Source organism: Zalophus californianus, chromosome 8 (genome assembly GCF_009762305.2).
Source record: "Zalophus californianus isolate mZalCal1 chromosome 8, mZalCal1.pri.v2, whole genome shotgun sequence".
NCBI lineage: Eukaryota > Metazoa > Chordata > Mammalia > Carnivora > Otariidae > Zalophus > Zalophus californianus.
In genome coordinates this window covers 79,184,490-79,208,098 of record NC_045602.1, presented here as the reverse complement: position 1 = coordinate 79,208,098, position 23,609 = coordinate 79,184,490, and the positions used below count along the sequence as shown (strand labels likewise).

The 23,609-nt window shown below is 36.0% G+C and overlaps 1 protein-coding gene across 9 annotated transcripts in view; it reads left to right on the top strand.

Annotated features, from left to right (window-relative positions):
* Positions 1–23,609, top strand: part of REV1 (REV1 DNA directed polymerase) — a 101,152-nt gene that overhangs the window by 53,200 nt on the left and 24,343 nt on the right. For 6 of the 9 annotated variants that reach the window (XR_003524497.2, XM_027620773.2, XM_027620772.2 and 3 more), the window contains 6 exons: positions 6,431–6,599; positions 10,237–10,389; positions 13,015–13,724; positions 16,228–16,335; positions 17,795–17,911; positions 22,416–22,524. Coding sequence is in view for 8 of the 9 variants with exons in the window: in XM_027620773.2 (XP_027476574.2) it covers positions 6,431–6,599; positions 10,237–10,389; positions 13,015–13,724; positions 16,228–16,335; positions 17,795–17,911; positions 22,416–22,524 (1,366 nt within the window). In the remaining variant the exon portion in view is untranslated. Of the gene's footprint in view, positions 1–5,988; positions 6,010–6,430; positions 6,600–10,236; positions 10,390–13,014; positions 13,725–16,227; positions 16,336–17,794; positions 17,912–22,415; positions 22,525–23,609 lie in introns of those variants that run through there. The other 3 variants (XM_027620777.2, XM_027620774.2, XM_027620775.2) reach the window with 3 other exon arrangements.

Genomic DNA, 23,609 nt, shown 5'->3' with positions numbered 1-23,609 from the left:
TAGGAAATGGTTCTGCAAATAATCCCGAAAAATGCATGTTTTCAGGTAAGAATAGTATTGAAATGAAGTTAATAATCTCACACAGGACTTGTGATGCCAAGACTCTACTGTTTGGTTCCAGTGTTGGAATCACTGGTGATGAGGAGTAAGTGAAATAAGGTATTGGTCAAGGACCTGACTGGAATAGGCCCTAAATTCATGTCTATTTTCTTTCCTCAGTTTTTTACCTGCTTATGGTTGGTTATAAAGTAGCTAATGAAGGGGCCTGGGTGGCTCAGTCATTAAGTGTCTGCCTTAGGCTCAGGTTATGATCCCAGGGTCCTGGGATCGAGTCCCGCATGGGGTTCCCTGCTCAGCGGGCAGCCTGCTTCTCCCTCTCCCACTTTCCCTGCTTCTCCCTCTCATACTCCCCCTGCTTCTTCCTCTCCCACTCCCCCCCGCTTGTGTTCCCTCTCTCGCTCTATCTCTGTCAAATAAATGAAATCTTTAAAAAAAAAAAAAAAGCAACTAATGACAGTTTTATTTTTGCTCTGCAAAGTGGTGGATGTTTTTGTTTTGTTTTTAAAGATTTTATTTATTGGGGAGAGCGGGGGAGAGAGAGAGCACAAGCAGGGGGAGCAACAGGCAGAGGGAGAAGCAGGCTTCCCGCTGAGCAAGGAGCCTGATATGGGGCTCGATCCCAGGACCCTGAGATCATGACCTGAGCTGAAGACAGACGCTTAATGACTGAGCCACCCAGGTGCCCTGAGGTGGGTATTTTTAAATAAAATTGACATATATATTGGTGCCACTAGAACGGACACACATGTCTACTGACCATGGGAACGAAAAAAATGAAATTTTCAAGTTTTATTATCATGTATAAAAATTTACCCTTGTTATTTTGTTCAGTAAATATGTGTTGAGAGCACTTACTCTTTAACAGGATATGCCAAGTATTATATATCTTAAAAAGCATATTTTGTTAAATATAATGGCTTAGGGAAATTGGCATCTAATCTTAAATTTCTGTATCAGGTATTTAGGATTATTGCTAGTAAAAATGACTGTCAGATTGCTCTGTCATAGAGGAAATTTTCTGAGCATACTGATCCTGTGTCATGTTTCAAACCACCACTGCGTTGCCTCAGTAGGAAAGCCGCAAATGAAAAGAGTAGACTAGTTACACTTTTTTTCAGATGTCTTGGATCTTCTGTGCCTGTATTTTAATGGACAGTTTGGGGTTTGATGTAGACGTTTTGGGATGTATGATTCTACACACATAGATTCACTTAAATATATAATACCTACATATATGTAAATGAAAACATTGACAGTATTGCTTGTTGAGAGATTAATAGAAGCAAAGACCCCTTAAGTCTTTCCCTATTCACAAATATTGTTAGCATATAATAGGATCAGATATAGAACTTGCTTACAGGGGATAAACTCAGTTGAGCAGGGAATCTGGTAAAATACACATAAAAGATGGTTTATTTTAACCAGGTCATCAAAAGCACTATTACTGACTTTTTGATGGGTTGTAGAGTTGGTTATATAATACTGACTTTTTTTTTTTTCTTTCTGTGATGGTATTTAATGTGATCGAAGCTCCTGGTAATTGAACATGAGGCAGTGATAGAAAATTTGTCTGGAAGCCAAATAGATTTCATAATAATTTAAGTCTGAAGGAAACCTTAGGATTCATTTGCTCCAATAATCCCATTTGACCTCTGTCACACTAAACCATAAAAATAGTAGAAACTTGTTAATTTTGGCAGAGCCAGACTGAATTCAGGACTTTTGATCTCCAGTTTATTGTGTTTCCCTTATACGTTGGCCACAGTAGAGACAATATTTGCTTTTAAGGACTTTATAGTACTTGACCTAAACTTACTGAATTTTATACCTGTAATATGTACAAGACATTGTGGTTTATTAGATAATCAAGATATGTGAGTTAGTGACCTTTTTCCAATGTCTTGCTAACATATGTATTTTTTTAAAAGATTTTATTTATTTGACAGACAAAGCGAGAGAGGGAACACAAGCAGGGGGAGTGGGAGAGGAAGAAGCAGGCTTCCCACTGAGCAGGGAGCCTGATGCGGGGCTCGATCCCAGGACCCTGGGACCATGACCTGAGCCGAAGGCAGACGCTTAACGACTGAGCCACCCAGGCGCCCCTACTTGTTTACATTTTTCTGCTTTAGTTTCTTTATCCATAAAATTGAGTGACCTGCTTTGTTTTCTCTCGTGAAATAGTCTTCAAGTTTTGTTTGCTGGCAATAATGGTTTTAGTGCACAGAATTACACAGTAGCTTTGTAAGGAATCTTAAGTATCATCTAGTTTAGCTTCTCATTTTGTAAAGAGGAAACTGAGGCTAAGTGGGATGAATCAGTTGCCTGAGATGTTACAACTTTTCAGTGTCACACTGCAGCTGGAAACCAGGCCTTTCTATCCAGGGTAGCAGCATGTTAAAAAGTTGATCGAGTATGAGTGGTTGGAGACAGGAACCTGGGCCGGAATTGTGGCTGTCCCACCAGCTGCATGTGACTTCGGAGAGTTACCTTAGTCTCTGTGATCTTTATTTTTCTACAAATTAATCTGCCTAAAGTTGATGCTATTTATAAGAAACCTTAAGTACATTGATGAATAATAACTTGCTTATTGAAAAATTTAGTGTATCTTCAGGGGAAATCATTCAATTGGCACATGTGCCTTTAAAAAAATCTTTTGTTAGAGCCAGTGTTTTTTCTTTTCCTCTGGTAGTCATTTTTGGGAGCTGCTGACCCTCAGAGACACTCTTCTTTTCTTTAAAGGGTCTTCACCAAGTTGTCATTGGTAATCTATGGTGTTGATTTTTGTTGGTGATTAAGTTAACTCTTTTATATTCTAATGTATTTAAAAATAATATGTTCAGTGAGGATGTATAATGAGGATTGAGGGATAATTTTATCTACTGTTTGAATTGGTCTAGTTGGTTTAACTTGATTAAGCTTGTTTATACTAATAAGGAAAATGAAGTGGTTATGAGATCTCTAAAAGCTTTTTTAGTTCTGACATTCTCTAGAGGGTCACATCAGTTGTAAAGATTTGGGGGATAAAGTTTCTCTGAATATTTCTTTTGTTTTGTTTGATTTTTCATTTTGTTTTCTTATCCTTGCGAGTACATCAAGGACTTTCTTGAAGGAAAAGGTACTGGAGGGTGGGCCACAGAGAAGGATTTATAGGTGGGAGTATAAATTGAAAAAATTAAATGATTTATAGGAAGAGAACAGCCTCAGCCATGGGAGTTTTTCTCCTTTCTGCTTTTGGGATAAGAGATGGTAACAATAATAATGATGCTGGTAATAGCTGACACATATTTCTTACTATGTGCATGGCTCTTTTCTTAGCAATTTATAATTTTTAGCTCTTAATCCCACAGCAGCCCTCTGAGGCACTATTATTCCCGGTTTACATATGAGAAAAGTGAGGCCCTGCAAAGTTAAGTAACATGCTTGAGGTCCACACAACTTTGCAAGGGATTGAGCTAGGATTTGTACTCACTCGGTCTCGCTCTGGACCCTGTGCTATATGGCCTAATTTGTTGAGTTACTGAATAAATATTTTGAGAATTGAAGTGGTAATACTACTTACACTCCACTTTTGTTTGCTAGAGGGGTGAAAACTCTAGGCAGGAGGCTTTGATGCATGGGATATGCCAGTTAATTCAGTAAATGTGTACTGAACCACCTGCTTTGTCCCAGACATATGGAAATGAATGGAACAGACAAGGTTCCTGCCTTCAAGGTGCACACGATCAAGGGGGAAATCCAACAACAAAAGAGTAAACAAATAGGGTAATTTCAAATTGTTATTAGTAGTAGGAAGAAAATTCCCTGGTGTAGTAGATTGCAGGGATGGAGTTCCACAAAGCTTAGTGTCCTAGAGATTTCATGGGGTTGGGTACTGTCCTCCAAACATTTTTCCCTAACTAGCCCACATCTGCTGAATTTAAGGAGAGTGTTAAACAAAAAATGAATATATTGTGCAAATCTTCAGAGCTGTTGTTTATATTCTTTTGAACTTGTAATGTTCTATTGCTGAAGAAATAGAGCCAGAGAGAAATACTATTTTAAAAATATCAAAAAGCTGTGAAAATGAGGGCCGCCACCAGCCACTGTGCCTGCCAGGCTGTTTGGGCTGGCAGAGTGGTTCCTGACTGCTGTCCCTAGTGCATTATTGGCAATTCTGTGTTTGTTTGAAAAGTTAGGGCTACTGTGTGTCAGCCCTAACTGTTGTGTGGTGTCTTCTACTACTTTTTTTAGGTCCAGGGCAGGATCCTCAAGTCATACATTACTTGAAAGGAGTTCTGCTGTCATGGTTTATAGTAATAACAATTTTTATATTGAGTACTTCCTATGTGCCAGACTTACTTATTTGTAAAGAGGAGAACGCTTAAAGGATTTAAGTCCTTGTTAAACCCAGGTTGGTCTGACACCAGAGTTCATGTGATCGTACCTTTTAATTCGATTGGTTTTCATGGTTCACTTCACACTGACGAATAGGCAAGAGTTTGCAAAATTGAACTTCAGGGAGCCTCCTTAATTTCATCCTGTAGGCCAGTGAATTGTGCAGGTTTTCCAGTTACAAATTTCTGCAGTAATTCGATTTCAGAGAGCAAGCAGTAGAGGGGACAGTGCTTTTGTAGGTATGTGTAGACAAAGGTAATGTGTTCTTTCAGCCTGTTTGCTGTTTAATTATTGAATACAGTTAGAATTGGTTTAGGAAAGTTGTAGATTAACTTGTAAATACTTTTTTGCATTTCCTTGCTTTCTATTGGATTTAGTGTCTGTCCATGTTATTATGTTGTATTTAGCCTTTAATTTGGTACTTTATACTATTATGTCAGCCAAATTTTTTAATCTTTAGCAAAAGAAATTAAGTAAACTAGAGATTTCTGACTGGCTAGCTGTTTAATTTCCACTGTTTTACATTAAATCATTGTGATGCTGTAGTTTTTGTGATTCCTAACCTCTGAAAATCTTCCATTATGAATTTTGAATTAATTTTATTTAAAGGTTGCTTTCATTTTTCTTTTTTAGTGCACTGTCCAGTTTGGTAAATCCTAGTTAGGCACTTGAAGTGTGGCTAGTCTAAATTGACAAATGTTGTAAATGCTGGAGACTTAGTATAAAAAAATCATGTGAAATATCCGTTTTTTATGTTGATTATATGTTGAAGATGTTGAAGTGATAATGTTTTGGTTCCTTGAGGTTAAAAATATTGTTTAAATTAATTTTACCTTTTACTATAGTGAGTTTCCTATATTATATATGTGACTTGCATTTGTGGTTTACATTATATTTCTATTAAGCAGTGCCAATATGTGCAATCAGTAACATCAGATGAATTCTACACTATAAGAATTTACCAGGATTTGACCAAACCTGTTATATCTACATGTGCTTTGTTACTTTTTTTTCTTCTTCGGAACACTAAAACTGTCCTAATACTTGGACCTGTATTGCTTGGGCTTAAGAAAAATCTGTTGCTTGGATAACAAAGTAGATTTATAAGCGTCCCATGATGTCCCCTTCCCCCACCCTGGGGTACAGCTGTTTTGAGGAAGGTATAGTTTAGAGCTTTCATTAGTATAATAGGTGGAAGAAACAAGCTATTGAAAATAATTAGTTTAATGTGATGCTAGTAATATTGGTTATAACATAACTTCAGTGAGTCACACTTTTTATGGGAAAGCATAAACCACACTGATTCTTGTTTAAGATATTTTTCTATAGTTTTATTAAAAAAATTGAGGGATGGGTGGGCAGCAGGGAAAAATAATTTGAAACAAAAATGAAAAAATAGTCTTTTTTGCGATTTTTTTTTTTATATTGGTGAACTTTATTTTTTGGCTTTGGTGCAAGTTCATATTAAGAAACTGATAATGTTAACTTTTCTTATATTTTCTTGAATAAAAATAAAAACTATTACACTTCGTAGGAGTGAAGTCTGTTAATAGCCCTACAGTCAGTCTGCCCATAGTAAGTATGAGCACTTTACCTATCTACTATTGTATTATTCTAAAGGAGGTGTAGGATTAATTGGAGTCTCTGTAAACTGATCTACAAATGATTTTATGGTTGTTAATTTTTTAAAACATAAGATACCAGTAACAACATCCGCTGTTAGTAGTGTTTGATTCATTACGCGAGGTCCCTCTCTGCTCTGGGCATCTCTTAGCAGTAGACTTCTTTGTTGGTGGACCAGCAGGAAAGAGGATGTGCTAAAGCAAGATAGCCTTATCACTTTGTAATTTACCTCCCAATTTTTTTCATTGGCAACACAGCCCAGGAGGAAGTGGATCAATGATACATTCTTTAAGTTGGGCTTTTTAAGGGGTTATTCAGCTAGGGCTTTACTTATATATAAAAGTCTTAACATACTTTAATATTAATTTTACAGATCCTTCCGCTGAGGAATTGAGAAAGCTAATGATGTTGCATGGAGGGCAATACCATGTGTATTATTCCAGATCCAAAACAACACACATTATTGCCACAAATCTTCCAAATGCCAAAATTAAAGAATTAAAGGGGGAAAAAGTAATTCGGCCAGAATGGATTGTGGAAAGGTAAGTTTAATTTTTAATTAATAAGTTTTAAAAATTGGAATACTTTTTATATTATAAACACTTATTCACTTATATTGCCTCTTAAGGGTGAAAAATGTGTTAATACTGTTGTACTCTTTATTTTTTATTTTTATTTTTTTTTAAAGATTTTTTTTATTTATTTGACAGAGAGAGAGACAGCAAGAGAGAGAACACAAGCAGGGGAAGTGGGAGAGGGAGAAGCAGGCTTCCCGCTGAGCAGGGAGCCCGATGCGGGGCTCGATCCCAGGACCCTGGGATCATGACCTGAGCTGAGGGCAGATGCTTAATAACTGAGCCACCCAGGCGCCCCTGTTGTACTCTTTAAACGCACATTGATAATTTAGGCAACCAAGTATGTTAGTGTTCTTGCAGCCTCAGCTACCAGGAATTAGGGGAGATGACTCAAGTAAGCAGCAGGAAGCAGTGATGGGTAGGGGTTGGCTCAGCATGGTGTTCATTCAGCAAATGTTTGTACATCTCTGATGGGCTATGTACATGGGAAATATCAGTGAAGCAAATAAAGATCCATTCCCTACCTCTTGGAGCTTATGTTCTATTGAAGAAAACATTAAAACAATATTCTTAATATATGAGTAAATTATAAGTTAAAAGTTAATACATGCTAAGGGGGAAAAAAGAAAATCAAGGTATTGTGGACCTGGTGTACTGGGAGAGGGGACAGAGAGGAAGAGCAGTTTTTTAGTTGTTACGTTATGGTTCTTCTGTTGTTTTAGAATTGATGTTGTAAATCATCGGCCATTCATACCAACTCCCTAAATTTAAATATGTCATCTGAACCTTGATGATGAGCCATAACTTAAGTGATTTATATCTTGAAATGATATATAATATATATGAGTAATTGCTAGATTTATGAAACTTAAAAGTTAAAATATTAAAATCCTCATTTGTAAAAGAAGGCTTAATATTGATATGCTATGATTAGGTGAGAAATAATTTATGCAAAGTATCTAGCACAGTGCCTGACCCATTGTTAGAGGCATCATATATAAGAAGTTCCTTTGTTATTTTTATTCTATAAACATTATCAAGTATTGGAAAATTAATTCCGAAATGTCAAAAGTGCATTTTGAAAAAGTACATTTGACTTCCAGAAAACCAAATGTATCTTATAGATTAAGGGTTTTTTAAACTTTGGGGGATTAAGTTGATGGCCCATCCGTGGAACATCTTATTGATTCCTTTTGCTGTTTTCTCATGACCTGTCCCTTCGTTACATAGGATCATTGAATGTGGCTTTTAGCTGTGTATCTCCTTAAAAAAGGAGCTGTGCAGTTAGTATCATTCCAGAGTTGGGCTGTGTGGTGTCATGTATAGACAATCCTATCATCATGCTAGGGCTAGAATTGGATCTGAGAATATTAGTCTGATTTTGGAGGGAATGGGGAGAGATCCATAGATATTAGGAAAGTGGGCTGAAAAGGATGCTTGCTGGGTGGAACTTGATTTGCTTAGAAAATAGTAGTTTTCATTATAGCTTTTTTTCTTTTTTTAACCTGCTCTTCCTTCTTGCCCTGAATACAACTAAAGAGAGAATACAATTGAAAAAGCAACTTACGGCAGTTGTAAGTTTTAAAGATCACTTGAACAGATTTTATTTCAGTTTGAAGTCAGGCTTAATCATCTGTTTTTAAATAACTGATTATATGTCCTGTTTGCTTCATTTTACATATGAAAAGGCAGAGCTGATAAGGCTAACTCTCCCAAGAATAGCAGGATTCAGAATCCAGATTTTTCTGACTCCTATTTAGGTCTGCTCTTTGCCATTTAACTAAGCTTATTATAGATGAATTGGCCCATGTGGAAATGGATCAGCCTGAGCATATGTCTTAATATATAAAATAAATGCCCACTGTCTACATGTCCTAGCATGGAATCCTTTTGGGCAATCACAGTACTGTTTTCTTTCATACTCTAATCCCAGTCTTGTTCATCTTTTCTTAGTAGTGTTTTTATGAGATTTTATTATACTAAAAATTTTAAACATTTTAGTTATTTAATGAATGGTACATGACATCTTTAATTGTTTTCCTATTTTTAGTTTGAGAAGTTTAAAAAGCAGCTACCACGTCTAAGTGTGGGGGTGATAACTTTGCTTTGATTAGAATTCCCTGATGTCTGTGTATGTGCCATCAAACCTGAGTTAATGTGGGCATGATTATAGGGCCACCACTTCTAAGAGGCAGGGGAGTCCTTTAATGGAGAAGTCTATGTGCATTAGTTTTAGGTAGGAGATTATTTTACGAAACCTTGCCTGGCATATCTTACCCTTTTATATAGTATATTGTAAATTAGGGATTTTCAAATTTTTGTCATAACCCTTTTTTTCAGACAATTTAATGTTGACATTTGAAAGATAGAAGGTGCTGCGATTCACCCCACTGCCTCATCAAGCCTGACAGTGTCATGGAGCACAGTTTAAAACCCCTGTCCTAAGTTATTAAAGGCTGATTTTGTTTTTGCTGTTCTTTGTGTGTTGAGTCTTTTGTAGCAGGGGACCCTGCCTCCTATGGTTAGGTTTGCCGCGTAGAGCTGATGATTGTTGCAGTTCATGCCAGCTGGGGGTACTGGTTCCCAGCCAGATTTGCCCTTTCTTTTTAAGCTCCCAGACTATAATGTGTTAGCACATTTGTTAGGTACTTATGATACTATGAAGAGCTCATACTTTCTATGGGTTAAAACGTTTCTAATCACATTTAGTATTAATATTAGAGTGCTTATTCAACTCAAATAAAAGTTGATCGTGATTTCACCTTATGATTTTTTTCATTTCTCTTGTGTTTTCGTATCTTTCTTCAATTTATTCTTCATAGAAAATGTGTATGACTCTAGTTTCTAGTATAGATTTGGCTTTTTTTTTTTTAATTGGTATCATTTACATTTTTCTCTCAGTACTACAGAGTTCTTCTAAAATTGTTCTTAATTGGCTAACTAGCCAAGAGACACATTTCAGACTATCCCCCAATGACTTTTAGGTAACATTGTATTAGAAAATATATTCTCGGTCTTCAGGTGCTTACCAATGAATAGTTTACTCTCAGTTATCTGTAATAAGAAGACATTCTGTACCCTGTAGGAGAAAGGGCAAGAAGTTGTAGACCTATTTTCATACCTGTTTGTTTCCTTTCCTGAGATCATAGTGTGGAAACTGGGAATCCTCATCCATTTTAGTTATTCTGGAAATACTTCATATGTGAAAGGAGATTTGAGAAAGTCTTGATTCTATATGAATTGTTTGAGGGGGAATTGTGGTAAATATTAAAGTCATGATGATTAAAATATTTAAACTCTGCATGTAGTTTTGTCATCCTCCTCTATAGTTATTTTTTTACCCCTCCTGTAAGGTTGTTGGGCCCTAACTTTTTAAAGTTCAGATGTGTGTCTTTTCATGGGTAGAATGTCTTATTCTTAAGTGTTTAAGGAAGATGATGTTGCATTAGAGCCACTAAAACCAAGCGAGAGGAAATAAACTAGGAAAAGAGGTGGCTCTTGGTGAAAAACTCGCATTATTTCATTATTTCAGACGTTGAGTTTTCGTGAAGCTTATTTTCCCCAAGTATCGAACTCTTAAATTAGTGTTACTTTTTTGTTTCAGCATCAAAGCTGGACGACTGCTGTCCTGCATTCCCTATCAGCTGTACAGCAAGCAGTCCAACATGCAGAAAGGTCTCAACTTTAATCCTGCATGCAAAGCTGAGGAACCTGGGCCAGGTCCAAGCAGTGTAGCCAAACAGCTCAACAACAGGGTGTAAGTTTGTCTACCTTGCGGAATGCTGCAAAGCTGAGTTTTAGCAGTGGTTATAGCCCCTGCTTTGCGGAAGATAGTCATTCATCTATATTAAACATGTTAAAATTTGTGTGTGGGTGTCTTGCCTAAAAATTGTTTTTATTACGAAAGCTTCACAAATAAAATATAAATAAGAAAGCTTTTCCAGTCATTTTCGATTCCCATGTTAAACTAATGGATCTTAAATTATTAGAAGTAAAATTTCCCATGGGTTTTCCTGAAAGTAATTATTTCCGTATAAGTAATTTGCTGTGGAATGTTCCTGTCTCAAAAAAATGAACTAACTGTGCCAGGTATACTTTTGTTATGTGCTATATACATAATGAAAATGTTAACATTTTTAGGTAGTTTTGAAAAATTCCAAATTTGTAGCAAGTTTACATATGTTAATATTTTTATATCAGTAAAAATTTAGTTGGTGACTCTCAATGGTACAGTGAGAGGTAACTCTAGACTTGAGTCCATGTGGCAGGTTTTAAAAAATACACTGATTAAGCTTTAATTGCAATAATCTTGGATAAAGTTGTTTCATGATTAATTGGTGTGTTACCTTAACGTGTGTATCAGGTGGTTCATTATCGTTAGCCTTCTCCTTACTTATTAAATTGGTTGCTTTGGGAGTTGGATATATTTTTTTTAAAGACCAGGAGTCTAATTAACCTGGGAGGATCTGATGTTCCTACCTTCTGTAGTTTTTGTTGTTGTCATTTGTTTTTTAGCTTGTGTTCACTTGTAAGCATATTCACATGTTTTTCACATTATCTGACACTTGTGATTTTTTTAGTATCCTCAAGGTGCACAACAAATAATATCAGAAAATCTTTCTGAATGTACAACTTTATATCTTTTTCTTACCCACACTAATAAAAATAGAAAATGTGGTTTTTTGAAATTCTTTGTGCCAATTAGATTGTATTTTTTAATACATGTACACTTTTGCCTAATTAATGTATATTACCAGTGATATATTTCCACTACAGCTACTTCATGAATATCCATTTATCTAGGCTGAAAAACTACAGTATAGAAAGAATGTATATTAGCAGTGTGTCTATTGCCAATATATGCAATTCTGTTGCATATGTTGCTAGTATATGTGGAAGGAATCTTTACTATTTGTGATACAGATCTAGACATCAGGCTTTTCTGAATTACTTCACTTTTGTTGCTCTCTGTGATCTTTTATGTTTTGGTATATTCAATACATTTTATAAATTCCTTTGAAATTCTTTTATGTGACTTCTTGTTCCCTTGCTTTCTCTTTATCTCAAGGGCCAGACGCAGAGGAAATTAGGTTTTCTTTCTTTCTTCTTTTAATCGTTTCCTGTTGGTCTTTCTCCCTTTCACTGGCATGCATCTGTGAGGATTGGACCTAATCAGAGTTGGCTGTCATATTCCATGAGATGGTTTAGCCAGACAGGACCAACCCAGAAATGGGTGGTAATGTTTTGCATCTGACTCATGTGTGACTTCTCTGTGTATTCAGACTGTTATTACTAATATATTATGTTGGTATTAGAATGAAGGACTTTTTAGATTAAACCTGGTAATACTGTGGTAACCTCACCAGTGCCTGGGTGCCATGTATCAGGCAACCGTTTCTGGAGCCTGAATTGTAATTGGATTAATGGTGTGGGTGTTTCTAAGTGGAATGAATTACTGTTCTGTAATTCAGGTTTTTGTATTTGTTACTTAGATAATTTTTGTGAATGCAGATGAGTTTTGTCTTTATTATAGAGCATTACCAAGCAAACATCTAGAGGAGTCACAATGTGAATTTAGCGGAACATTTGTCATAGGTCCTGCGTTTATAAACTTGTCATCAGGAAACTTGGTCCATATTGCCTTGGACCACCCTGGCATCTGAATATGCTTTTCTTAGAAATGAAATGCTATTTCCTCTGTTAATGAGCAAGTGTCCTCATTTTTCTAGGTATATTTTTTCCTGAATTACCCATACACATTAACCTGGTTCTTACTTTTTATCTACTCATGCAGCAATTGGCCCCATTAATGGATTAGTACATACATATAGTCTGTCAGTCTTCCTGAGTAAAACTGACTGGCCCTAGGATTGTAGCAGTATTGGATTTAATATGTTGAACAGTGCCTTACATAAAACTAAAACTAGGAATAATTATTCAAATAAAGTTTCTTACCCATTTTTATGGGAGCTTTCTATATTGAGTCCCATAATTTATTGACTCCCTAGTAAATGCCAGACACTGCTTCAAAGTGGATATTTAGAGATTACAGGTCCCATTTAATTTTTAGTGGGAAAAGTGATTGCAAATAGTTTTTATTTTTCTTCAATCTGAGATTCCATTGTATTTCTTCTTTGGGAGTGTTTGAAGTTTGAAAAAAAAAAAAACCCTAAAAGACTGTTTATAGAATTTTCCTAGTTACCTTGCTACTTTGGTTTAGCTAAGAATTATCTTTTGTTGGAAGAGAAAGAATATAAAATTTATGGCTTAATTTTTCAGAGAGATATTGAAGTGCATATCTCTAAGACCGTGTTTACATTAAATATTGTTTTAGCCTGAAAGTCACACATTAATTGAAATTAAATCTTCTTTCCTGCTATAGAAATCACATAATTAAGAAGACTGAGACAGATAATGAAGTCAAAGTCAATGGAATGAATAGTTGGAATGAAGAAGATGTAAATAATGATTTTAGTTTTACGGAGCTGGAGCAGATCTTTCCAGGAAGGAAACAAAACGGAATTCCGCATCACAGAGACAGCGCTGCCATTTTTAATGGACACACTCCTAGCTCTAATGGTGCCTTAAAGACGCAGGATTGCTTGGTGCCCATGGGCCACAGTGTTGCCAGCAGGCTTTCTCCAGACTTCGCCCAGGAGGAGGAGCAGGCTGAGAAGAGCAGCACTGACTTCAGAGACTGCGTTGTGCAGCAGTTGCAACAAAGCACTAGAAACACAGATGCTGTGCGGAATCCACACAGAACTAATTCCTTCTCCTTATCATCTTTGCACAGTAACACTAAAATAAATGGTGCTCACCACTCCGCTGTTCAGGGGCCTTCAAGCACAAAAAGCACTTCTTCAGTACCTACTCTTAGCAAGGCAGCACCTTCAGTGCCACCCAAACCCTCAGATTGCAATTTTATTTCAGACTTCTATTCCCGCTCAAGACTGCATCACATATCAATGTGGAAGTGTGAATTGACTGAGTTTGTCAATACCCTACAAAGACAAAGTAGTGGTATCTTTCCAGGAAGGGAAAAGTTAAAAAAAATGAAAACAGGCAGGTCTGCACTTGTTGTAACTGACACAGGTAGATACTTACTAAAATTGTTTTCTTAAGAAACAATCATGCTTGACCATTTTGTTCTTAAGCTGTCATTGGTATTCTGATCAATACTAAGCTCTCATAATATAAAAGTCTTTAGGAATATCAGGATATATAAGTTACAGTGAGCCTAGCAGATTATAGAAAGCTTTCTTACTATTTTTTACAAATTTAGATTTAAATGTGGCTAACTGAATATTTTTAGGTAATTTAAACAGTAACAAGGTTGAGATTCTGAGCATTCATTCATTCCTCATGTAGACGTTGTCAGTTGTTGAAGTTTTGAACTGTGTAAAATATTACATGTATTATATTCAGTGCATAAACTCCTGTAAGAATAAATTGGTTTGGCAAGAGTAACTGTTAATTTCAGAAGCTGGCATCTTAATGATTTTTAAATTATTAAATAACTGACATAACTGTAATGTAGTGAGAGTAAGTATTTTCACATAAAAGTAGATGGGTTAATTGTATTTTGTTTTTTAATACTTTTAATACTTGTCTTCAAAAGCAAACAAAACCAACAATTACAGGCTATATTTCTGTGCAGTCATTATCGATTAGTATATGCTCTGAGGTTTGAGGTGCTTTTTACAGAATATATTTTTTTTTTTTTTTGGAGAGAGATCTCAGATTATCTAATACTACCCTTGAACTTAATAGCTGTGGAAACTGAGGTACAGAGGGAAGCTCATGGTTCTGTCCTAGAAAGTGATAGATCTTCTCCATGTGGGGTTTTTTCTGTTTTGTTGTGTTTGAGGTATTCCTAAATGCTTTCTGTTATTATGAAATATTTCAGAATAATGTTATAGGTATTAGATTATCCATACATCATCCCTTGACCATTTATATGGTAAAGGTCATTTAATTTTGAAAGCTTCAAAGAACTATTACAAATTAGTTTCATGAATGGGAATAAAATGATAAATTTTTGTATGAAAGCATTGGGTAGGTATATGGTATATATGCATTCTGTACTACTTGAATGTTGAAAGCAGTTATTTTGGGTTGTTTACATTATGTTTATATAATACTTCTATACAGCAGAATTATGGTTGTTAAGATTTATTTTATAAATCATTTCTTGAGATAATGTAGAGGCTAGCAAGGAAGTGCATGGCTTTGGAGTTTGGTAATATAGTCTGAATCTGAATCCTGGTCCTGCTGCTCTTATACTGCAGGACCATGGGCCAGTTAGTTCACCTCTCTGGGTCTCAGTTTCCTCTTCACGGTGGAGCGATAGGTAGTCCATGAAGCTCACCTCATGGGCTGCTGAGCTTAGGGAAGATAACATGAACTAAGGCTCAGTGCCTCGCACGTAGTGAGAACTTGGTAAATGCTTTCAGTCACAATTTGGTAAATGGTGGAGTCTGAACCTTTGGGGAGTAAAAATGAAAGTTTTGGGAAACCTATCATGAAGACCTACCTTCAGTACTAGTATTTTTTATCAGCAGAAACTCCTTTATGAGATTAGAACTTTTTATAAGCTCAGGGTTCTTATTTCCAAGACTTGTATATCTTGGACCAGGACCAGGGAGAAGGGCTAAGGATGAAACTGGTAAAGAGGAAAGCTCTTGTTGTGGTTGGATTGGTTAAAGTAGCCCTGATAAATCAAATCTAATCATGGTGATTAGAAGGCAGAGTCGTTAGGAGAGGACACTCAGCTTTATCTTTGTGAAAGTGGCACATATGCTTCAGAGCTGATTTTTAATAGCGTTTAATGGTCTAAGGAGGAAAGTTCATATACATTTATATGTATACAGATTTATATATAGATTTTTTATAGACTTTTCTAAATATATCTAGGGCAACAGTGTGATGGCTTGAGGGCTCAAATCAGACCACCTGGGGTTGATTACCAGCTCAGCCTCTTCTTACTGGCTGCGTAACATAATTATTAACATAATATTCATCTGTAAAATGGGCATAATAAGATTACTTACCTCAGCATTGTTGTGGAAATTTAAATACATGTTATCCTCTTACAGCAGTGCATGACACCTACCAAACACTCAATAACAGTAGCAGTTTTTACTTTTTTTTTTAATCAAGGAATGTTTGTAGACTGCATGAAATACTGATCATTTAGAGTTACTTAGTTCCATGTAACTAAATATATGAAAACACCTTTATACATTTTGATAAAATCTTCGGCACACAGAAATAACTTTAAGATAAGCATTTAGACATACTTTGTTTTATTAGAATTATTAGAATATAGACAAGGAAAACATGGTATCTTCATAATTGATTTCAAATTATGCTTGGAAACTAAATATGTATCTCTGGATTACTTTTGGAGCAAGAGAAACTGAAATTTGACGTCTCTTGAGGTGGTAGAAATGGTCTGTAATAGATTCTGTTTTTTTTTGAGACTTCATTCTACTTTATAGGCACTTGAAAATACAGTTTCTAAAATTAAATAGACCTGATATTTTTAAATATTAAGAATTAGTTTGGGGTTTGAATGTTTTCTTTTTCCTTCTAGGAAATATGTCAGTATTGAGTTCACCCAGGCCTCAGAGCTGTATAATGCATGTTGATATGGATTGCTTCTTTGTATCAGTGGGTATACGAAATAGACCAGATCTCAAAGGTCTGTATTCTTGTTTATATTTTAAGAAAATTGATAATATTGTTATATGTTCTAAAGGATCTAAAAATCTTTGAGAAATATTTATTCTAATTTTCCTTAGCAAAATAAATTCCTGCTTCCAAATTTTCTGGACTCCATCCATTATCAAAAAAGATAAAGGGAAATTAGAAATGCTTTTTTCTCTCTAAAGAGGTCAGGTCTTTAGGGAAGAATACTCTTCACCTGAAGGATTTGTCATCTAAGACTAATATAGACTGGTATTGGGCATTTTCTACATTTTTATATATTTACTATTACTTTGTTATTAAATGGAAATTTTGTGGTAGCATATGTCTGCAACTGGGGTCACCGAGCTTTCTCTCTCTTGAATAAATAAATTGATCAACTGTCCTGATGCTAGTGCACATTCCAACCTTTTGGTTAGAGAATAATTTTGCATTATTGAATATTGCTAAGATATGCTGTCATCTTTGTTTAATGGACTTTCACGTATTTGTGAGCTAGGCAGTACTTTTAAAAACATTTATTCTGGGTTTTTCAGTAGTTCTGTCTGTGCTTTAAAGATGTTAACTCCTAGCATTTTCTTCTGAGAGTCTGTTCTTCCTTTAAGGAGAGCACAGAAGCTGCTGTGTTAATACCAGGGCTTTATTTTTGTCACGGGTAGCTACTGCTTCAGCTTTTAAAGAAGTTTAGAATGTTAAAGAATTGGGTTTAGCCTGATGAGTCACTCTGATGCATAATTTTTTTTTATTCTCACAACAAATGCATTCAGTAACATATATACGAATTATCCATGCTCTTGATTTAAAAGTTAACAGTTTTCTTGTAATTTAATGCATGTACAAGGAAATGAAAGCTTTTATACTAAAGATTTTATACATCAAAGATTTTATAACTAAACCAAAAACTGAGGGACTGTATTCTCACATTTGATTATATAGTAGGTCAGATTGTGGTCCCTCTGCATATACATTTGTTTCTCTTGCTGTAAAATTGAAAGATTAGTTTAGATGTTACCTTACTTTTTTGATAACGAGAAATATAAAATATCTAGATATAGTTGGTTTTTCTTTCCCTCTCCCACCCCTCTAATTCGAATCTAGGATCAAAGTTGACTAGTGTTCTACTGCAAGAAACCAGACAAAAACAATGGGGAAGCAAAGTGAAAGCATTGCTTTTAAGTTGAATAAATGCATCAAAGTTGTCATAAATAGTTTACTTTTGGGGGGGTGTTGAGAAACTTAGATGGTCTTTGCATGGTAATTGATAACTTTTAAAGATGTTGGCTCCTTTATGGATTAAAATGCCTCAAGAAAGCTAAAGAAAAAAAATGCTGTATTTTTTAAATCTTGCGAAAAATTTTCCTTTATATGTTGTCAGTGTTAACATTCCTGTACTTAGATTTAAAGTAACATTCCTGTACTTAGATTTAAAAATAATTTTTTTCTTTTCCTCACAGGAAAACCAGTGGCTGTTACAAGTAACAGAGGCACAGGAAGGGCACCTTTACGTCCCGGTGCTAACCCTCAGTTGGAGTGGCAATATTACCAGAATAAAATCCTGAAAGGCAAAGCAGGTACAAATGAGCTCTCTTTGAAGTCACGGTGCTCCTGTTGAAGACGTCTGGATTTTGCTGCTGGTGTTCTTGTTACAGAAATGAAAGAGTTGAAATAATGAGCTTTTTCATTCAAGGGTTTTAAAGGTGTCAGTGACATCTTAAAGCAAAATCCATATACAATACAAATGACTGGTTCATGGCTCTGCTTTGTTGAACTAGATGATATTTTCCTGGGACAGAGAGTGAAGAATGTTTTATAAGATGTGATTAGTTTGCTTTGTATACATTTAGATTGGGGATGAAAATAAAATCCTGGACATCACTTTGTGGAAGCCTCTAGACCGGAGAGTTAATTACTAGTTGTTTGGTCACTGATCACAGTAAAGACACTAAAGTTCATGTTGCTAAAGATTTGTATGAGGCAGTGGAATAAGAAACAGTAGGACTTTATTTATTGGAATAAGAAGATAAAACCAGAAATCATTCCCCATGTCTCTGCTGAACCTGCTTCAACATTATCTTGCCTCGCCGGCTTTTGAATTTTTGCTATTAATAAATAAAAATCATAACTTAGACTGTTCACAATACTATTAAGATTTTTATATCTGTTTTTCCCCCTAAGTAAATTCCCTGAGAAATATTTGCTTGCAAATTAAATTCTTTGTCACTGTCAGTTTCTCATAGATGTCTGCAAAGCCAAAAAAAATTTTTAAATTAGTTTTCCAGAAAAATATTAATCAGAAAGTAGTCAGAAATTAGGTACACAGTGGAATGGAAGGCAAAGCAGTTAAATTTCATCCTGATTATTTCTGGTTCCTGGTTTTCAGTTATGAAAACTTGGGATTATTTTAGAAATGATCTCATTGAAGTTAAGGCTAAAGGAAAGCCACTGGACATTTCTGAGGACCTTTTTTGGGATTAGTCTTTTTTTGGCTGTGATTATCTGTTTACAGGTATGAGTACAAAACAGTAATGATATGTCTTTTTGCTTCATGTGTATCTGTATTTTCCAGATTTCCTAAAGCTTTTCTTGGTTTTTAAATCTTTTAAGAGATTTTTGAGATTCTAGCATTTTGTGTGTCATGGGTAGGACTTGGGGTAGCCAATATTGAGCTTGTTAACACTTAGTTGTATTGTGGTATGTGACAATATGGGTAGTTTCTGAAGTATTGGTTGTATGGTTTTGTGGTAGGTTGGTTTTTCTTTTTGTATTTTCTGTGTGGCATTAAAAATATGAAATCTTAAGTTCTAGAAAACAAATAAGTAGCTTAAGGAAATGCATAATACTTGTTACCTATTGGGCACTCAGTTAAAAATCTCACTGAATGAATGTTGAAAGAAGGAAAAATACCTTGGACGTAGCATTCGGTAACGTCGGTCAGTTATCCAGCGCTCGGCTCCTCCGGTGGGTACAATCTTGCGTTTGCCACGCACGTCTGTAGTTTGGCAGTCTCCGTCCAGAAGTTTGGCCTTGGCAAGTGCACATTCTTCAGGAGTAGCAGAGAATGAGTCCTCTTACATCTTTCCTTCCTTCACAAGTGATCTGACCATACGCAGTTTATTAACAGAATACAGTTGTGGGTTACTTAATTATCTTCATCAGTTTAGCCACTGGATTTTCATAACATTGTAATGACCTTTTATAATTCACATCCCCTCCACCTCTAAATGTGGGTGGTAAGTTAGAAGGTAAATATTAGGAGAAATATTGAAAATTCACTTGCCATTGAAAACTGTCAAAAATAGATGTTTCTGTCACTAGAAAAGGTGAATATGATACTTTGCATTTTATATTCTTTCTTTAACTTTATATCATTCACTTTTATGTCCTAAGCCTTTGACCCATTAGGAGCTTACCTAAAATATTTATAACATAAAATGAACAGATTGTCCTTTATTATAAAGTTTGGTTGCAGCTAACCTTGTACTTAGAACTTGTTTTTTCAGTGCCCTTGTTCTTCTTTCCTTGTTATTCCCTGATCTTTCTCTGGGTCCTTATCATTCATGACACCAAATTTTAAAATATCGAGGATCAATTTAGGAATTAGAACCTTTTTGGCTTCTGCACGCTAGCTTTAAAAAAAATTCAGTTCTGATGTTTTGGCTTGTATGTCTAGGCAAATATTAGAACAGATAGCATCTTCAGCCCTTTATAGGTAGAAACTTTAGTTTCTTATTCGTCATATTCAAGAACTCTTTGTCTAAACGGACCAGTGTAACCAGGGGCTCTCCATCCATGACTTCCTTTGGAAGCTGCTTCCTGAGCCATACTCAGCAGTGACGCTTCTCATTGATGGTCTCATTATTTGGAATCCATTTGTACTCAAGATTTTGTGGTTGGGGCTTTTACCTCTTCCTGGATTCCAGGATGCAGATGTTTTCTTATCCCTTCGACAGCTTCAGTGTTCGTTCTAAAGAACAACAGTTTTTAAAATCGTGTTAGTTATAGATTTATTCTCAGCGATTTCTTTTTCACAGACTTGGGTCCTGACTTCTGATTTCTCCAACCGTTCCTCCACATTCTTCATGTGCCCGTCTAGTTTGTCAAGTTTTGATGAGCAGTTCTCTACTTTGCCCTCCAGTGAGGACAGTGTGTCCCTGAATTTCCCTGAATCTCCCTTGAAGCAACTCACTGCGCTCGTGGAGGGATCCACGCACTCTGCCGCCCTGTGGAAAAGGTCAGCCGGCCCAGTGAAGAGAAACATGAGGTGGTGCCTCTCAGGCAGGGCATTGGGAGCCCAGGGACCACAGACACTGTTCTCACCTCAAGCATGGTTTTTCTATAATTTTCAAGACAAGTGTCATAGATGATTTGACTAGACCTTCAAATAGAAGTACCCTAGGTCCCCAGCTTTTAAGGCATAAGGTCATGGTTACACCTGTGCAAGGCAGCTGGTTGTGGCTCTTCAAGCTTCAACTCTCTTTGTTGTTTGGTTTAGTAGCACCCTCTCTTGAACTGTGATACTGACAATCCTGAAATTCTTGCAGATTTTCAGCTTAGAATAATGGACTCTGAAAGCAGATATTTAGCCTTCTGAGATGCTTCAGAAAAACAGGGAAGTCTGCTTTGCATTCTGTTTTTAATTTGTCATGGTATAGCATATGTTTATCATAATACCTCAGAAATCATGGCTCAAATTATATGCTCTGCTGTTTTAATTTTTTGAGGCAAGTGGGATTTGAGCCCATTAAGATACCAGTCTTTACAGTTTGATTTGTCTTTATGGTTTGTGTGTATGGGTGCCGGAATCCAAAAATACTTGTGTGGGTTGCATAGTTGAGTAAAAGATGCTGACAATTTCTGGAGTCAAACCAGGAAGAGTTGTTTTAGCCCACAAAGCTAGATACTTTGCCATGTGTCTCTGGTGGTGCTTTAACTTGGCTGATTTCTCAGGGAACATTGTATCTGTGAAATAAGCAGAAAAGAAATACTCGGTTTGCTAGTTACGTACTGTTATGATGTACTCAAAATAGGTTTGTCTAGAATTAATTGAAATGGTGTATCTTGGCTTGTTTTACTAACGGCATTTTTGTTCATTGTATTAGAACTATGGCTGAGATTGTGTTTTAAGAATATAGGTTTTAAAATTATATTCTTGGAACGTAGTAATATCCCAAGACCAAGAACCGAAGTTGTGTTTTAATCTTTCTCAATTCCTAGTGAAGCTGAAGGTGGTAAAGGAAGTAAAGTGGCATATAGTCAGTGCTCTTGAGATACGTGCTTTTATAATCTTGTGTGAAGCTGTAAATTTGGCTTGGATATTAAGAAATACTCGTGAGTAGTACTGTTCAGGCTAGCGTTTTCTGTAAAGCAGTTGGTATTCTGATCACACTTGAATGTTTTTAATTCAGTATGCGTTGTTAATCCATTAAAGTAGAATTTACTGGAAGGGGTCAGTGTTGTGAAGCTCTTTTACCTTACGTGTGTTCAAAAGAAAAATCTTAAATTTAGGATGAAACCTCTTTATGGTATGAGACCTACTGAATTGTCTGAATGACTTGTAGGAAATTGGTGTTTTGTTGAGCATGGTGTTAAGTGGGTTTCAGTTTTGCCGGTAGTTTATTTAAGAAACAACAAAGAATATTCAGAGAAATGTATATTTTCCATTAACTGTTTCCCATTACAGGGAGATGTATAATCCTTTCAAGAATATAGGAGGGGATTGATCGTCCTGATAACTTTTCGTCCTTTTTCATCTCAAGAGACTGTTAAAGGGATAGTTTATATTTATCTTTTGATATATTTTGTAAAAAAAACAAAAACACAAGCCTTTACTAAAACGGAACACTTTGAATTTATTATGTTTTTGTCTGACCGCTGGTGAAGTATATAATGGAAGCAAACCATTTTAGAGCTGTAGGTTTTCTTTTATTAAGAAGACCAGTACCAATGGATATAACTATATTTGGAATTTATTAAACATTTGTATATGAAAGGAATGGAAAATATATTTCTTGAATGAAAGTTAAAGAAAATAAGTTTTTAATGTTGTATAATCATTAAATTTTATTATTTTTAAAGCAGAGATACCAGATTCATCTTTGTGGGAGAACCAAGATTCTGCACAAGCAAATGGGATTGATTCTGTTTTGTCAAAGGCTGAAATTGCCTCTTGTAGTTACGAAGCCAGGTATGTGGAAATTAAGTGTGTTGTAATCCTTATAAATAATTTACTTAATCATTTTTACAGATGCTTTTGAAGTGGATTCAAATGTGCCAGTCAGGGCTGTGTCACACATGTTATGGGAAGAAATATTTCAGGGCTTCATCCCTTCAGTTCTTTTTTCCTTTCACAAATTCTAGAGAACTTTAAATAAATACCTTAGTTTCCTGATGAATCAGTAGGTCCGACAATGGAAACCAAAAGAAATTGGATGTCATTTTTTTTTTTAAGATTTTTTTTTATTTATTTGAGAGAGCGTGCGTGTACGCGCACAAGCAGGGCAGAGGGAGAAGCAGACTCCCCGCTGAGCAGGGAGCCTGATTTGGGGCTTGATTCCAGAACTTCGGGATCATTACTTTAGCCGAAGGCAGATGCTTAATTGACTGAGTCACCCAGGCGCCCCATGGACATTGTCATTTTTAAACCATTGTCTTTTGAAGCATGGAATTAAAGAATTAGATATTTTTGATCTTGTGTTGTGCTCAGTAAGGCTAAGTTATGGTGTGACGACGTGTGCGTCTGGTGGCTAGACAGTTGTGTTCATATCTGGAGGGCGTGTTGAAGCTCAGGAATGCTCTGTCAGTGTTTAAGTTCTGCTCAGCTGGTGGTAAAGTGAAAGCCCCACCCTCTGTGTACTGCCTGAAGGGTGTCCCTTCTCATTCGGCACCCCCAAGCTGAGTGCTGGCCAGCAGGGAGACCAGGGGACGGATAGCAAGTCTGCCTCAAGGGTAAAGGTATTTTCCTCTTCCTGAGGGCTTTGGACTCAAATAGCCACAGCTTGTCTAGGCTCTAGGCTTCTTTTGGTGTTTGGATGTTGCAGTCATATTGCATCAGAGAGAGTTATTGTCAAGCTGAATGTATTACAAAATAATTGGGGTGACGATATGTGGGCCAAATACTGTGCAGCAAGCCACCTAGGTGTGATTGTTTTAAGGAGATACATAAACTGATGACAGTGAATTTGAGTGAAAGTTGGAAAAAAGGCCCACACAACCCACAGCAATGGAGTTTCATTTCTTAATTGTGATTTTCGTTTTGTAGAAAGCTGTTGA